This window comes from Mustela putorius, unplaced genomic scaffold (assembly GCF_011764305.1).
Source record: "Mustela putorius furo isolate JIRA1106 unplaced genomic scaffold, ASM1176430v1.1 tig00003942_pilon_pilon_pilon, whole genome shotgun sequence".
Classification (NCBI taxonomy): domain Eukaryota; kingdom Metazoa; phylum Chordata; class Mammalia; order Carnivora; family Mustelidae; genus Mustela; species Mustela putorius.
In genome coordinates this window covers 13384334-13400590 of record NW_025422087.1, presented here as the reverse complement: position 1 = coordinate 13400590, position 16257 = coordinate 13384334, and the positions used below count along the sequence as shown (strand labels likewise).

Below are 16257 nucleotides of genomic sequence, written 5' to 3'. Positions count from 1 at the left end.
TCCGCCCTGTTGTGTCAGGATAGAGGCATGGCTACGCTCACCAGGGGGCTCTGGGGAGGGTTTGCAGGGAGGCGGCAAGGAGGGTGGGCCGAGGGCAGGGAGTAGGAGTGCTGTCCTGTGTGTGCAGGGGCTGGGGGTGGCAGAGTGGGAGGGGTGATGGAGAGGCTGAGAGGAGAGTCCAAACCAGAAGAGCCTGGCGGGGGTGAGTGGGGGAGAGTCGGCAGCATGGCTCCCCCCTCCACCCGTGCTCCACCCCGCCTCTATCCCTGCTTCACCCCTACACGCTCACGGTTGGGCCATAGGGGTGTGGCACACGGGCACAGAGAACGCCGCCTCTAGAGACTGCCGGGGTGTCTGAAGGACAGTGGGAGGGTGTTGTTCTCCTCGTGTGGACCTGCTCTGCTGTTGAGGCTGCGAACCCGGGCTCTGTGCGAACGCGCTGCGGCGGTGCATGACCTGCGTGGCGCGACTGTGGTGTCGGGACCTGGCGTCTGCTGATCCTCCTTGCCCGTTCCTGTGTGTCCTCTGCCCTCTGGTCCGTGGTTTCTTGTTAAGTCAGCCTTTGGGGCTGAGACAGTGTCCGCTGGTAGGACCATAATGAAAATCACGAAGCACAGATGAGAGCTAAGGAACCCTGAGCCGTGAGCCCCTGAAGCTTCCCCGCCGCAGAGAAGCAGTTTGGCCTGCAGCCATATCCCCCTGAACACCAGCAGCACTTGTCACCGTTCCTTCCCTGGGAAGAACTCTGTGAACTGCCTGCGGGTCTGAGCCCTTCGTTTTACTCCTCTAACAGAGCGGTCTGGGACTCAGGAACTGGGAAGCCTCACTTGTCCCGGCGAGGGGTGACCTCAGGGAGCTCTGACATCTGCAGACCAGACCCAAGATTTTCATGTTAATTTGACATTGAAATATTCTTAGCCTTTTGGAAATCTCTTTGGGGTAGAAGTGGCCTCTAAGTAACTTTTTTTGGTTTCGTTGGAGGCTGAAAAAATGGAAATCACATAAACAAGTTTTTAATCAGAGGCTCAGATGGGAGTCTGGAAGATCGTATCGACTAACGATCTTTTCTCGGGAAGATGGTCTTTTGTATAGTGTTGAGCTGCCAGTTAGTTTTTCAGTTTTGGCTAGAAGTCCGACTCTCCTTTCTTACAGGGAACCTTGTTCCTTTTGTCTGGGTGGAAGGAGGGGGAGGGGGCTCTGTGTAGTTTGCCAGTTGAATTGCTAGTTTGACTTGTTCTTGGCTTGCAGACTGCAGATCTTTGAACTTCACAGGCTCCTCTCCTGCTCTTACTGTGGAAAACAGAAAGCCACAGAAATCCACCAACAAAAAACTCCACTTACCCTCCCTTTAAATCGGTAGTCTTTCAGTCTGTGGCATTTTGCGGCGGAGTCTCAGGTCCCATGAGAGTGTCAGGCTGTTGGGAGTGAAGCTGACGGACCCCGATCTCTCCTGTCCCCCATGAGAGTGTCAGGCTGTTGGGAGTGAAGCTGACGGACCCCGATCTCTCCTGTCCCCCATGAGAGTGTCAGGCTGTTGGGAGTGAAGCTGACGGACCCCGATCTCTCCTGTCCCCCATGAGAGTGTCAGGCTGTTGGGAGTGAAGCTGACGGACCCCGATCTCTCCTGTCCCCCTTGCGTGCGGCGCGTCACAGACCAGCTCCAGCCAATACAGGCCGAGCCTGGGGGCCAGGGCTTAGCGCCGTTGCCCCCATTACACTCCTGCGTGACTGTCTCTACAGCGTGTAAAGCATGTCTCTGTTCTCTTGCAGCTGTACCCAAGAATTAAACCAAGACAAAGGAGCTTGGCCTGAAACTTCACAGATTTTAGTTTCTGAAGAATTAATCTTTGTTATCACTAAGAAAAAGTAATGTGATTGTTTTTGGCAAAAATTTCACAAGACTGACTTTAATGATAACATAACTTGAAAGCAATGTAGAATGTCCTCTGGAAGAAAATGAAGGATTGGAGAATTTGCTGTCTCTGGGGGATGTTCAGCACGATGGACTGCAGCTTAAAAGTAAGCTGACCACACTGTTGGGGAACGGCGTTCGTGGAGCACTCGGGAAGATGAACAGTGACTGTCCTGGTTTTCTTGAGAAATAGGGCCTCGTTTGGGCTCCTGAGGGGTCGGCTTCCTTTCCCACCTCGTTTTTCTGTACCTCCCCTGCCCCCACCAGAATGGACCAGTGCCATCGAGGTCCCCAGTAGACCCCCAGGGGACTCCTCTGCCCTCTCTGCCTCTCCCCCAAGTAGGCCCCCAGGGGACTCCGTTTCCTCGAGTGGATGTTGCTGGTGGAGAACTAACCGTTGGTCGGGTGTCCACAATCCCTGTTTGATAGGAGTTCTTCAGGACTACACATATGTTTGTGATACTGGATCCAAGCTGTACCACAGCTAATTAGATTTAGAACCTTGTTTTTAGGATGAATTTGAATCTATATTTATTGTCTTTTGTATCTTGGAAATTGGAAACGTGGCTGTATAGACTTACCCGTGATATTTGTCAAGATCATAGCTGACTTTAAAAACAATTATAATAAAATTAAACTTTTTGACTCTAAAGCTATTTACTAGCCTTACTTTTTTTGTGTCATTAAAAGCCTTTTTTAAAGTTTACAAGCCATTGGGTGGCTTACCCAGGGGGAAAATAATATTTCTTTACCAGCCTTGTGATTACATGGAAGAAGACTTGTTTTGCTTACAGAGAACTTGGTTTTGCAATTGGTCAGTTCTGCATTGGGTTTCGATAGAGAACCCTGGGCACAGAAGGTGTCTTTGAGATGGTCTTGTCCTTGTCTACACGGTCTACACTCATTCATGGGTTGAAAATGTACATAGGGTCTCTACATTGGTTTTTAGTATGTTACTGAGTTTGTGAATGGCTTTGGAACCCATGCTGCTTAGTGGAACTCTTCAGTTAATAGAAACCACAAATGAGAAAACAAGTGCTCACTTTTTGTTGTACATTTTTCCGAGCACCTAAATTCTAGCAAGAAAGGTGAGTGAAACACAGAACATCCCACGCTCATCAGGGTAATGGAGAAACAGTATAGACACCTTGAGCTAGCAGTCGGAAGATGTGTGTGGTGGACAGAATTCTGAGGACACCCTCTGGGGTGACAGTGTTTTGAGGTGGGGCCTCCGGGAGCCAAGGAGGCACGCACACCACCACCAGGTAGAGACCCCACACACCCCACGAAGGGTGTTTGTGCTTGAAAGGAGAAGAGGCCGCAGCCCTCCCCTCTGCCATGTGTGGACACTGCAAGAAGGTGGCCATCTGCATTCTGGGACGGGTCCTCGCCAGCTGGCAAGTCAGTTGCATCCTGATCTTGGACCCACAGCCTCCAAAACTGAGAGGTAGATGTCTGTTGTGTGAGCCTCTAGGCCATGGGGTTTTGTTCTGGAGCAGAGCAGTCTAGGGGTCCTAGTTACCAGCCAGAGGCTGATCTAGGTGCTTCTGTGAGGGACTTTTCCAATCAGCAGATGTGGGGACAGGGACGTCACCCTGGGCTGCTGGGTGGGTGCAGGAGAGGTGTGAGGGACTCAGCCCACCACTGGCGGCCACAAGGAGGAAGGGGTCATGTGCCAGGGAATGCAGAAAATCGCTGTCCACAATTGGGGAGCCCCTCCTAGGGTCTGTGCTGGGACCGGCCAGTCCCATGGGGCGGGCTGGGACTCCTGCTACAGGACTGTGAGGTGATGAGTGTTCTGTGTTTTGCTTTGTTTAAGATTTAATTTTTAAGTAATCTCTTTTTTCCCAGCGTGGGGCTCGAACTTGCCACCCTGAGATCAACAGTCACACGTTCCTTCTACTGAGCCCTCCAGGTGCTGGAGGGTGGGTGTTTAAGCTGCTCGGCGAGAGGCAGCAAGTACAACAGGGCCTCTGGGACTGGTCTGGCACTTCCTAACTGTCCGTGCGGCCTTGCCCGGGGCGCACAGTTCAGCATCACTTCTGCACACCTTGGCACGTGGAGAGACCCACGCGGGTACTGCACATAGAGGTGCTGGGAAATTGTAAAGAATCGCTCAGGTGTATGGGAAGGGAAGACGTGAAAATTAGTAGGAGAGCGTGATCATGTTTCCTTCGTCCTAAACTAAGAAAATTCACTTTTATTTTCTTTTTGTTTTTCCCTTATCGTCAGCTTGAGTATCCTTGTATCAGAGGTCCTCGTGGAAGTAAGTATAGGGAAGGGTCCTGGACCTGGGGTCACAGTGCTTGGGGGTAGCTGAGGGCACTAGCGGGACTTGCCGGTTACTGTGTCCAGTCAGGGTTTCTAGTCAGCCTGTGCGGTCAGCATGTGTGGCTAGTGTAGTGTTTCTGGTCACCAGGTCTGTTTGGGGTTTCTGGTCAGTTAATGGTCATTGCGTCTGGTCAGCGTGTCCGGTCAGGGTTTCCTGTCAGTGCGTTTGGTCACCATGTCCAGTCAGCATATCCATCCGGTCACCGCGTTTGGTCAGCACATCTGGTCACCGCATCTGTTTGGGGTTTCCGGTTACTGTGTCCGGCCAACGTTAATGGTCACTGTGTCCAGTCAAGGTTTCCCATCAGTGCGTCTGGTCTCTGCATCCAGTTAGCATATCCGGTCACCGCATCCGGTCACTATGTCTGATCACTGTGTCCGGTCAGCACATCCGGTCACCACCATGTCTGGTCAGGGTTTCCAGTCAAGGTTTCCCATCAGTGCATCTGGTCTCCGCATCCAGTCAGCACATCCGGTCACCGTGTCCACCGTCACGCTCCAGGTTTCTGCGCAGGGGTTGAGAGCACGTGGCTTCAGCAGCTGTGGCCTCGTGCCTGTGACGTTGCTCGTGAACACGCTTTCCAATGGCTGTGCAATTCCCCGTCACGTGAGAGATCCAGGTCTGACCCAGGCACATGCTGGTCCCCAATTTCTAGAGTGACGCCCCTGAGCCATCTTCATGGTGGCAGTTTTTAGATTTCTGAGGGGAGAGTAGGGTAGCTGGAGGGTGGGCCCTGCTGAAGAGGGGCTTCTAGTGGGGATGGGGGCCCATGGAGGACAGGGCAGAGGGCAGAGCTCATGGTGTCAAAGGCACAGAAAATTGGGAAGATGCCACTGGTTCTCCTTCATAGGACTGGGCACTGGGAGGTAGGTGGTGGTCACGGGAAGCAACAGGGCCCGGGTGGTTGTGGGAGGCCAGGAGATGGGAGAGGAAGAGAGAGAAGAGAGAGGAGAAAGTGGAGGAGGAGGAGGAAGGAGTGGGGGAGAGGAGGGGGGGCGGGGAGAAAGAAGAGGAGGGAAGGAGGGGGGCGGGGGAAACGGAGGAGGAGGAGGAGGAGGAGGAGGAGGAGGAGGAGGAGGAGGAGGAGGAGGAGGAGGAGGAGAGAGAGGGAAGAATGGGAGAGGAGGGAGGGGCTGCTGGCTGGTTGGGAGGAGGGCGTGTCCCATGGTGGGAAGCAGGTGCCGCTCTCAGGGTGCTGGGATACTGCGTGCAGGAGAGGACAGAGGCCGTGTGCCCAGCACAGACACTTGGAGGCCTGGGCCTGGGGCCACTTTTGGCCCCAGGGTCCGAAGATGTGGGGTGTTGATGCACCGGCTAACTTCTCCCTGTGAAGTAGGCGTTGGCGAGGGCTGCACTGTGTGGCAGAACCCCAGAAACTTGGTTAATTCTCCCCTCTTCATCCTACCATGCATAGTCCTTCCCCGTGTGCTGGGACTGGACCGTGCCAAGGGAGTGGGTGAGCTGGGGCAGCTGGGCAGGCGCAGAGGGCTGGAGTCCGCAGCACGGACGTGGTTTTGCCTGGGCCTCTCCTCTTCCCACGTGCCCGGGCCTCAGAGGCCTCCATCCTGCACCCTGGCCTGTGCTGCTCGCCAACGACACTCGCCAACCCTCCCTGCCTCCGCTCAGCCCGCATGTAGGGCCTGGGCACCTCCTTGCCAAGTCTGGGAGATGCCCCTCCCAATCCCATCACATCCCACTCCTCTGGCATCCCCCCGGGACTTCGTGCCTGTTCTGACAGCCCCCGGCACATCCCAACGCCCCAAGGCCTGCCGGGGCCTCCTCAGGGGAGACCAGAAGCGGGTTAGAGTCCCACCTACTTGGAGACCACTTATGAGCTTCCGGATTGTACAGTCGTGCAGGAAAGGGGAGTTCAACTGCCCATTCCTGTCACGAGGGGAGTTCAGATGTAGCAGGCCAGGACCAGCGTGGGCACAAAGCCCTGGCAGGCCCTCCAGGAAGGACAGCACTGAGCGGGACGGTCTGGGCCACTCTTTATTAACAGCAGGTGTGGGAGAAGGTAAGGCAACAAGGCAATACTTGCACAAAGCTCCTAGCGTTGTCCCAGGGTGGAGTCGGGGGTCCAGCTCCCACGCCACTTCCCTCCTGGCTCCACGCGCAAGCAGGGCAGGGGTGACATCCCGGTGGCAGAACCGTTGGTTCTGTCCTTGACCATGACCCCAGGCCCCTGTGCTGGTGCACGCTTTAGGTAGCTGAGCCAGAGCTGATCCCCTTCAGCACCTGGGACACCCCCCATGTGACACCAGACTGCTCAGGGTTTGGGCTCAGACACACAGGTCACCGGTCGAGTTGACGTAAGGCTGGTATCGGGAGTGACCCACAAGACACAGGGGTGCCTTCTCGGTCGCTCCGGGGTGCCTCCTGGTTTCCCTTTTACTCTGGGGGCACAGACTGCTGCATTTTTAAACCTGAAGTTGCTCAATATTCCCAGCAGGAACCTTCTGTTCTCGGAGACAGACTCCGCGTGCGGTCAGCTGTTAAAACACCTCCCTGCGCCCTCTCCCTGGTCGGCTGTCGCTGCAGACGGGAGTGTGTACAGTACGCAGATTCCAGGGTTTCTTCCAGTTTACTGAGGGTTAAGTGACTCGCTGGCATTTAATATCATGATATGCAAATCTTCGACTTTGAAGTTTGAACGTTCTGCTACCTCAAAAAGCATCTTTATTTTCAGCTATGATCATCCGTTTAAGTAAATGTTCCCGTAATTGCAAGGTCCAGATAAAAAGTTTCTCTGCGGAGGTCTAGTGCTCGGCTGATTGTCTTCAGGCAGCTTGGTTAGGACTTCAGAGGACAGAAAAGCAGAGCCACTGTTGAGGAAGGAAACAGCCATCAGTTCAGAGACCAGGGGCAAAACGAAAGGCTATTTATTCTGAGAGACCCAACTGCCGCCCACAAAGCTGAGCCAGGGTGGGGGCCTCCATGTACAGGCTTGTGGCTTCTTGATGCCACAGGCCAGGGGACCATGACCTGGAACTCGGGACTCGCAACATTAGGCTCATGTGCGTCTGGCCTGTGGCTATCCCCGAAACCAGTGCCTTTGGCCCTTGTTCTCTGTTGGAGTAAAGTGGGCAATCTGGGTCCGATTCTGATCGAGCTGGTCTGGGATGGGCCTGGACCCCCAGCTTCTGCCAGGCTCCCCATGGCACAGAAGCTTGTCCTAGCAAACATGAGAGCCTCGGCTGTGGGCTGTGACCTCAGGGCGGGTGTATTCCCCAGGGATGTATGGTTGGAAAAGCAACTTAATGTTCTTTGTAACCAGCTCAAACAGATTTTCAGATGGCTGAAGCCCTTCCCAGCGCCTCACAGCAGGTGAACAGCTACTAAGCTAAGCTGCTGGCTTCCTCCAGAGTTCAAAGTGCAAGGAAAGGAGTGGCCAGGTGCCGACACCCATCCCACTTGTGACTTCACTCCTCACTAGTACGTGGGACCTGGTCATTCTTGGGGGGCTCCAGCCCCCCGCCCAGCCCTGGGGCTGCCCCAAGCTCCATTCCCCTGAGAGCAGAGGAAATGTACAGCCTGGGAGCACAGGTGTAACCTTCCTCCTGGGGGTGAGAGAATGTTCTGGCATCAGGGTAGCCAGAGAGAACACCTCGTACGTACTTCACTTTCCAGGGAGCCAGTGTCCCCCCTCTGTCTGGCTTGAGGATCATCTCCCAGGTGGGCATTGTGGGGGCTCCAGACACATCCCCCAAGCTTGGTTACTATTGGGAGTGTTTTTAAAGGGGGATCTGATCTAAGCATGACAGATCTTCCCAAACCCGCTTGAATTTCCTCCAAAGGGTTTTGTTACATGAACACTGCCTCCTGTGTGTGCTGGTCAGCGGTTCATTCTCCTAAGAGGCATCCTGCGGCCCCCTCTAACACTGCCTGCTCGAGGCAAAGCCAGTGGGAGGAGGGGCTAGGAGGGTCAACAGGAGACGTGGACGGGGCTGCCAGTGAGAGTGCGTGGTGGGACCTTACAGCCACTTTTGGGCTGTCTCCCGCAGACCCAAAGACCTGTAAGGTGTAGCTTGAAGTAAGCAGCCACTAAGCCACAGGTCCCTGTGCCCCGGTGCCAGCATTCCGTCCCCCTAAGGGAGGGGCGTGTGAACCACGGACTTACAGAGATGAGGTCCAACTGTATGGTCCCAGTGTTCTCGGGGTCCAGCTGCTGAAAAACCCCTGCGGAGGAAGAAGGGTCATCCCCCGTGAGCGAGGCGGAACAGACCGTACTGTCCTCTTCCCCGTTTGTCCCAAGCCATTACTCCTGCCCTCTGTCCCCGTGGCAAAGGATCTTCATCGTCAACTGCAGATACGTCCTGGTTCAAGCGATCTCTCCTGAGACAAAGGGCGGGCTGCCTTCACCCCGGCAGGGCTGAGAAGGGCCTTCCCCTGAAGGGCCACTTACTGAATAGCGTTTCCAGTCGAACCAGACACCGGACAAAATTGTCGAAGTCGATGATGAGCTCGTCATCCGCAAAGCGAGCCACGATGACCTGGTGGAGCTGACAGGGCAGCTTGAAGCCTGCGGTGGGAGGAAGCCTCGAATTGAGCATCAGACGGTGCCCGAAGCTGCTCCCGTGCCTATGCCTGCACCTGCGCCTGCTCCTGCTCCCGCACCTGCTCCCGCACCTGTGCCTGTACCTGCACCTGCTCCCATGCCTGCACCTGCTCTGGCGCCTGTACCTGCTCTCCCATGGAAGTGACCCTTCAGTTCGCAACAACTGCTTTTGTTCCTAGGCACTCTTCTGGGGGGACTCTCGTGCTTTGCAAAGACGGTGCCTCCTGCCCTTGCTCCGGATTGCAGTCTGCTCGCCGACCCTGTGTGTCTCCTCACTGGCTGACACGAGGCTCCCCATGCCTCATCTACTGTCTGGTTAGCTCAGAATCACCTTGGAGACTAGACTCTTCTCGATGCACGGGGCAGAAACTGTTCATTGCAAAGTAGTGTGAATTCCCACCCTTTCCACAGCAGCAGGATTTCTCATGAGCCACGGCTATGTGAAAGTGATCCCATGTTCCCCACCTGCCTTGCAGCCCACTGAGGGGACATGTGCCCTGAAAGGCAAGGAGCCTGTCTCCCTGCCCTGCCCACCTATTGCCGGAATGTCGTGGCGGCAAGCCAGCGTGGTCAGGCAAGAAAGGGAGGTACTGCACTTGGACCGTTTGGGAGAGAAAGATGGCTGTTTGGGTCTCTGTGGAAGGATTACATCCCAACCAATAGAGTAGAGATGCCCATTGGGTGTGAGGGACTTACCGGGGGTGGGGGGCCCGGTATGCTGAAAACGGGCTCTGCCCGCTCGACCCGCCAGGCCCTCGGAAGGAAACTTGGACTTGCGAGGGCACAGAGGGCATTTTATTTTACCAATTAGTTTTTAAAAGGGGGATGGACAGAAAGGACGAGCCAGCACCTGCCTCAATGCAGAGTAAGTGCTCACATGTTCTAAACAAAACCAAGTCCTTACCGGCTTCCTCTAAGGCTTTCCTCATCTCATAAGAGTTCATGGTACCCGACCGGTCCACGTCAATTTCCCGGTAAATTTTCTGGAATGAGCAAAGCAGTTACAAAGACCATTATGCAAAGCCAGCAGGTGACGAGTTAGCGCGTGCTGTGTGCCGCGTGGCATGAAGCTTGCCAGCTCTGCCTCGCCTCTGGCCTCGGAAAGTCACCCCGTTTCTGCCTTAAATAGCTAATAGTGTCCACCTGTCTCCGTGAGCAGGCTTGTACACATGCATGTCGGTCCACTAGCCAGCCACGGTGGACCCGTGTTGTGAAGTCACCTCTGTGCCTGGGGTGTCAAAAGTCCAAAGGACAAGAGGCTGCACAGCCTCTTGAGGACACTTTCAGGGCAGCTGGAAGGTGACCCTGTTACCGGCCACTAGCACGGGAGGGTGGGAGCAGACTAGGTCCATGGCAGAGGCTGGCCCTTGCTGTTCCTGCTGCCCATCATGCCTCTGGGGGTCAACTCCCCACTCCTGGGGATGTCCCTCTGCCCCCACAGAGGGTGCACCCGTCTTCACGGCCAGTCACAGGCCTGGTGCCCCGCCTTCCGTCCCCATGGAGGGTGCACGAGCACCCACGGCCTGACACGGACCCGGCGCCCTGTCCTCTGCCCCCACAGAGGGTGTGCTCCCAGACACGTCCCAGATATGCAGCCGCACGCCCTGCCTTCCATCCCAGGGGCACACCTGGTACTTCTGGATCTTCGTCCATAGAACGTAGAATTCCTTCAGCCCCAGCTTCCCGCTGCCATCTGACTGTGCGCCGTTAAGGAAGATTAAGGAAAGCCCCGGGGGGTCATCGTGCGGGCGTGTCACTGGATGGCGTGGCGCCCTCCGCAGTTATGGGGAGCACCAGCTGAAGCACCTCACGCGGCACTAAGGGGCCAGAGCTGCATCCACGGGCTGGTGGAGGGCCCGGCGGGGGCCTAAGCCTGCTGAGAAGGCTCTGTCAGGTGACATGCAGGGGTGTTTCGCTGATTCTGAGACTATTTCTAGGGCCTCATGGGGGGCACTGGGATAGGAGGTGCTGGGAGCCCAGGAGACCAAACTTCTGGCAGCTCAGCCCAATCCCTGCCCTGAACGCGGTGAGGCAGGTGGGCAGGTGGCTCTGGGAAAGAGATACCCACAGCGGGCCTCCCTGTGCCTTTAACTAGAGAAAAAAACCCACGACCAGAGAAAACCAGATTCACGTCAGAAACAGGACAGTCAGGGGAGGTTTTCCAGGGCCCCTCAGGAAACCAGCCTGAGCTGCTTGGGCCCAGCGGGTGGGCATCTCCCGCTGCCTGCGCAGGGGGCTGGGGCTTCTGGCGCTCCCTATGGGGGTTTCTGAGCAGGACGGGCAGGGGCTCAACGCCCCGACTGTGCTCTGCAGCACGAAAGGATACGTCCAGCATATCCACCATGATTTTGCAGGTTTCGATGCTGAAGCCGTCTGACTTGATGTCCTGGCCTAGAAGACAAAGGATGATGGGGAAATCCCTGGGTGGGGGGGCGGCTGTGCTGTCCAGAGGACCCCCCCCACCCCCGGGGCAGAAACGCTTGTGTGTGCCTCTAGGACAGGGGCCACTTCACCCTCTTCTAGTGGCACGGGGGCTTGCGGGGTCAGAGGGGACAGAGAGAAATGTGTATTTGCTATGTCAGCCTGTGTCCCTGTAGACTGAGAAGCCCAGGGGCCAGACACTCTCCAGAGCCACTGTGGCCCACTAGGAGAGTGGGGTACAGCAGTGGCTGGGGCTGGCCAGAGACCCCTGTCACAAGACCCTTGTCAGAGACTATGAGAGACTTGTCCTTTGTCACATCCTTGCAAATGTTGCAACGTAGCTTGTCTCTGAGCTGCCCTTGTGCGCACAGACCCCTCCACGGGCCCGGGCGGAGGCCTGGATCAGTGGGCGGCCCGGGAGGCTGAGTCCCGGCACGGCCTGGCTCTTCCCTGCCCGCCCAGTCTCCGTGTGTGTGGGAACAAGGCAGCTTTGAGGGCCACATGCCTCAGCAGCTCTGTGATTTCACTCGTGCCTGGCAGCCTCCAGGCCAAACACCAGCCTCTTGTCCTCACCCGGCCAGCCTGGGAGGAACCAGTTACGTGCGGCTCCTGAGCTGGGCACACTGCCCATGTGCTCTGGGGTGGGCGACCCCACCAGCCCAGGTACTTCTAGAGAGGTTGCTCCTGTGGGGGGTTAGGCCAGCTTCTGGGTGGAGCACGGGGCTGCTGCCGAGAACACAGCGACATCCAGGCTCTCAGGGGCTCTGGGGCGGCCGCGTTTCTCGGGGTGAATCAATGGGGAAGAAACGTGTCCCCTGAGGCTGGACCACACTTGGGGTGAATGAGCCTCAAGGTCCGTGGGAGGTGTTCTGGCTCTGCCCCAGGCCCCTCTCCTCCCCCTCCCTTTTCTTCCAGGAGACCCGACTGCCACCACCGCAGCCTTGGAGACGCCAGTCTGGCTCATGGGCTCAAACAGTAAGTCCGATGAGGCTCCTGGGCCCGCACACTGGGGACATGCTTCACGGACTGTTCTGGTGGTCTGAGTCTCTGATGGTCTCTGCCCTTGCAGCTACACAGGGAGATGTGGACTCCATCCACAACCCCGCTACATACAGCCGGGGCTCACAGCTTGGGGACTTTCGGGCCGGTGGGTGGGGCTGACTCAGCCCTCCTTGCCGGCTGCTTCTCCGAGGGGCCGCCCCACGGCACCCCTCCGGGAAGGTAGGTAGCCACCCACCCACTTCACGGGTGAGGAAAGAGCCCGGGGTCACGCGCCCGGCTTCAAGCAACAGCCCGCCGGTGGTGGGAACTGGGGTGTGGCCTCTGACCTCCACCTGGACCCTCTGTACTTTGTTTCATCGGGGCACTCAGAGACTCCTCTACCCAGTGCGGGGGGGGGGTGGGCACAGATGTTGCTGCGGGAGAGGGGGTGGAAGGGCGCAGGGAGCCCCAGCAGGGCACTTACGCCTGGCCAACACTCTCCTCAGGATGGTCTGCAGCTCAAAGGCAGAAATCTCCGCGTCCTGTGGACATGAAGCAGAGCGTGGTTACACGGGGGGCACAGGACCCTGAAGGCCCGCTCTGGGGCAGGTGCACTAGGTGGGTCAGGGCAGGGTCTGTGATGTGCATTTCGAACGCCCCCAGGCTGCACGGTACACCTGCTCCAGGCGGACTTCAGCACCAGTTCTGAGCTCTGGAGGGTATAGGGGTAAGCCCTCCACTCCACGCGCACGTGTGGCCCCACAGGCTGTCCTCCCCTATGAAACTTGGGCCTGGCTTCCTATTAAGCTGGTTAGAACCAGCACTCTTTCTGTGGCTAGGACTCCTTGGGGGTTCAGGTGCCTCTGTGCACGCACATATACTGGGTAAGGGGGGGTACCAAGCCCCAAGATTGGCTGTGGTCCCTTCTGCCTCCTGGGGCTGGGGGTGGGGTCTGTGTATGACTGGACCAGCGGGGAAATGGCTCTGTCTGTAAGAGACCGGGATGGGGGGGGGCACCTGCTGCACTCCGAAGGGGTGGGCCGGCTTCCTCTGCAGGACGGAGGAAGGCGCCAGGTTCTGGACCAGTGGGAGCAGCTGACAGCAGCGGGAGGCCCACATGGCTCCCGCAATCAACACAGTAGAGATTTGAAACACTTGTTCTCACCCTACCCCCGCCCCAGGTATCTTTGTGAAAATCAAGGATAAGGTCTGAGCCCCACGTCCCAGCTGGAGTGGGAGAGATGAGAGCAGGAACCCTACCACGAGGAACATGGGGCCAGAGCGGACTCTGAACTGGCAGCCCCACTGCGTGGGCAGGACGTGGGCTGGAGCCCGAGTTCCATCCGTGTTTCCTCTCTGCTTCTGTGGTTTCCTCTGTCCCTCTGAACTGGAGTCTCCTCGAGGATGAGACCGTCCCTCCCTTGGCAGCGACCAGAGCACATGGCAGAGCCCACAGGGACACCCACCTCGCCTGCCAGCTGGGCAAACAGCCTCCTGAAGCCGTCGTCGATGTCGTCCTCGCTGGCCTCTATCTGGAAGGAGGGGCACATGGCTGGAAGCGGGTCAGAGCCAGGAGGGGGCCTCCCCCGCCTCCCGTGGGCCTACGGGCCAAGTTATGGGCTTGACGGGAAGGATGGTAAAGATTGAAGGAACGATTTTTTCTAGTGAAGACAGGAGAGGGTTGGCGACTCTCTGGGAGGGATTAGTGAGCTCCTCACAGTGTCTTCTCTGACCTGCGACCAGAATGGCCCTCTCTGATCTATACTAGTGGGGATTCAGAAGCAGAGCCTAGCTGGAATGTTCCAGAAGGCCTGTGACAATGGCCCTCTGGGACTGTTCAGTCTCTCCCTGGGGACCCAGGACAAGCCACTGAGCCAAGGGTTATCAGGCCTGGGGACAGCAGGGGAGCCTCCCATCCTGTGGGTGGCAGTGTCCTCCCTCGACTCTGGATTTCTTGTGGGTGGGTCTCAGAGACCCTGAGCCTGAGTCACCAGTATTTCAGCAGAACCTCTTGGAGCCCTTGGGGCCATGGGAACCTTGTCGCCCAGAGTTTTCGTTTTATGATTAAGGAAACTGAGGCCAGGGAGTCATTGGAAACCTGAGTCCCGCACCGCACGGTGGTCAGCGTGGGTGTGGGAGGCAGAGCCTAGTTGGGAGCTGTGGGCATCAAGTCCTCCTAAACCCTGGCGATCCTGTGTTGTTGCTCTGGGCCCTGGGTCGTCCGCGGCAGAACAGGGGTGGGAGTCTCGGGGCTGCACGTACCTCGTCAAGGTTGGCCTCGATCTCATCGTCAACCACCCTGGAGACAGAAGGAAACTGTGTCACTGAGGCCGGGGTGTAGTTTGCGCGCCCAGTGCTGCCTGCAGGGCTGAGTCCCTCTCCACAATGAAGGGGCTTAAGAGTCAGAAGGTCCTTCTTGGGCCCAAGGATCCCATGCCAGGCCGCTGAGAGTCTGGTTTGCCATGCCTGCATCTGGCAGAAGCCATTAGGCCCATGGCTGGCCTGACCTGGCAGTTCGCACACATGGTCCTGGGTCTTGGACAGGGAGCAGGTGTGTTTGCCATGTCTGCTTCCCATCTGCTCAAAGCCCCCGTGGTCTTTCAGTAAATCCCCTTTTGGTTAAGCTGCCCGAGGTGGATTACGTCTCTTGCAATCAGGCACCCAACTGAAGAGACATGGTCCTGGCGGTGGCTGCTATGAGGTGAGGCCATCCTGACGGCAGCATCAGGTGGACAGGGCCCACTGGCGCCCACCCTGGGAAGGATAGGGTTACTACCCCTGTGTGGCCACGGGGTCTGCGCTTGCCAGTCGGTCCGTGTGGTTACGTGTGGTGGTGGTGAACCTGACCACACACCACGATGCTGGAACCGCAGAGGCGTCAAGTGACAACAACACTCAAGTCCTTGACCCCACCTCCCCTGCTAACCCGGGCAGCGGCAGGTGTCCCAGACCAAGACATTGGGAGCCACACTTGGAGGGTTGGGACCAGCCACAGGAATCTGGAGGGCGCGGCAGTCAGGCCACCTACTGGTAGTCGGCTTTCTTCTCGGAGAAGACGCGGACACAGAAGTCCCCATCCTTGTTGGGCTCGAAGGTGGAGGGCACCAGGACGTACTCTCCCGGGGGCAGCTTGAAGCGGTTGAGCACCTCGCGCAGGTTGATGAAGGTGTCTGACCGCTCCCTCGCTCGGTGTGTCAGGAAGAAGTTTCTGCTGAGGTGGATGTTGGTCTGTCCGTACATCTGAAATGGAGGTGGGGGTAGTCAGATGCACAGTGTCTGGGTCGTTCCACATCCAGAGAAGGAGTGGCCCGGGGAAACCTGGAGGCGCGTGCAGCAGGGGCCCCCGTGTGCCCAGCTCTGCAGAGAGGCCCCACCTGCATGTGGAGGTCCTCGGGCTCCTCACAGGGGCTCGGGGATGTGCGTGGTGCGCCACACAGATGGAAGTGAGGACAGGGCCCGCCTGGGGATCCGGGCCTCCCTCTGTGTTCCCACACTATCTCACAGTCTGTGGGATGCCTCGTTCCCCTTGGGCTTGTTTTAGGAGAACTGGGGGACTCTGAAGAGCCTCCTGCTGTCCCAGGACCACACAACTAAACCATGCACAGGTCCCGTGGGGCTGCCCAGGAGGCCTGGCCCTGAGCTCCGACCAGCAGGTTCTGGGACCTGAGCCACCTCACCAGGGCCGGGAGGGCATGGGGCCTCATCCTTTGCAGCCGCCTGCCCCTGCCCAGGCTTCACAGGACCCCTGAGCCGGTGGTCTAAGCCTTGTGCCCATTGGTGACCCCGTGCCAACGTCTGCCAGGCGTACCTCCTCTGGGACCTGCAGGGAGAGAGGGAAACAAGTCACTCGGCCTGCAGGGCAGCTGCAGGAAGGCCTGACTGCGTCATCGGCTCGCAGCAGCTCCTTCACAACTGTGTCCACAAGGTGGTTGTTTTCCACGCGACCCAAGCATTCCCACGCTGAAAACAAAGCCCTGATCTGACCCCTCATGGACGAGCCCTTCGCACTGTTCCTGACTCACAGAGCCCAAACCCGAGGCCCGGAGCCTCACG

The 16257-nt window shown here is 57.6% G+C and overlaps 2 protein-coding genes and 1 long non-coding RNA gene across 6 annotated transcripts in view; 2 read left to right on the top strand and 1 right to left on the bottom strand.

Annotated features, from left to right (window-relative positions):
• TP53BP2 (tumor protein p53 binding protein 2) overlaps positions 1-2564 on the top strand; it is a 56137-nt gene extending 53573 nt beyond the window's left edge. For all 4 annotated transcript variants that reach the window (XM_045069730.1, XM_045069729.1, XM_004761874.3 and 1 more), the window contains one exon: positions 1771-2564. In XM_045069730.1, the coding sequence (XP_044925665.1) occupies positions 1771-1812 (42 nt within the window). In that variant the 3' untranslated portion in view covers positions 1813-2564. The remainder of the gene's footprint in view (positions 1-1770) is intronic.
• Positions 2565-6218: 3654 nt separating this feature from the next.
• The window catches only part of CAPN2 (calpain 2), a 40781-nt gene continuing 30742 nt past the window's right edge, over positions 6219-16257 (bottom strand). The window contains exons 11-21 of the mRNA XM_004761872.3: positions 16013-16024; positions 15233-15444; positions 14467-14503; positions 13671-13736; positions 12689-12746; positions 11129-11193; positions 10431-10499; positions 9707-9785; positions 8650-8766; positions 8365-8423; positions 6219-7069 (exon numbers count right to left, since the gene is read on the bottom strand). Of these exons, the coding sequence (XP_004761929.1) occupies positions 7046-7069; positions 8365-8423; positions 8650-8766; positions 9707-9785; positions 10431-10499; positions 11129-11193; positions 12689-12746; positions 13671-13736; positions 14467-14503; positions 15233-15444; positions 16013-16024 (798 nt within the window). The 3' untranslated portion in view covers positions 6219-7045. The remainder of the gene's footprint in view (positions 7070-8364; positions 8424-8649; positions 8767-9706; positions 9786-10430; positions 10500-11128; positions 11194-12688; positions 12747-13670; positions 13737-14466; positions 14504-15232; positions 15445-16012; positions 16025-16257) is intronic.
• Positions 10754-13676, top strand: LOC123389054. Its single transcript, XR_006603592.1, has 3 exons — positions 10754-11886; positions 12139-12198; positions 13386-13676. It is a non-coding gene; the product is annotated as an uncharacterized LOC123389054 (long non-coding RNA).